At 59.3% G+C, this 253-nt stretch overlaps 1 protein-coding gene across 1 annotated transcript in view; it reads left to right on the top strand.

Moving 5' to 3' along the window:
* Positions 1-253, top strand: part of LOC119592870 (vascular endothelial growth factor A-like) — an 11,895-nt gene that overhangs the window by 5,459 nt on the left and 6,183 nt on the right. Inside the window, exon 2 of the mRNA XM_037941764.1 lies at positions 47-226. Coding sequence (XP_037797692.1) covers positions 59-226 — 168 coding nt within the window. The 5' untranslated portion in view covers positions 47-58. The remainder of the gene's footprint in view (positions 1-46; positions 227-253) is intronic.

The following is a 253-nucleotide window of genomic DNA, read 5'->3' on the forward strand; positions in this document are numbered from 1 at the left end:
GCAGACACGCGCAAATCTCTCATCCTCGCTCAACTTCCCCCGACAGATCTCCATCAGGATGCACGGTGCACGGTCCACGATCCTGGCACTCGCGCTCGCCATCCTGGGGACATCGGCAGCCTTTGAGCCGATCTTCGGGGAGAACGCGATGTTTGACCGAGATCTGTTCCTCGAGGTCAACGAGGCCGAGCGGGAGCCGAAGGTCAAGTCGTATGACCTGAGTTTCGTAAGTGGCCGGAGGTTGTGCTCTTCT

Source organism: Penaeus monodon, chromosome 31, assembly GCF_015228065.2.
Source record: "Penaeus monodon isolate SGIC_2016 chromosome 31, NSTDA_Pmon_1, whole genome shotgun sequence".
NCBI classification, from domain to species: Eukaryota; Metazoa; Arthropoda; class Malacostraca; order Decapoda; family Penaeidae; genus Penaeus; species Penaeus monodon.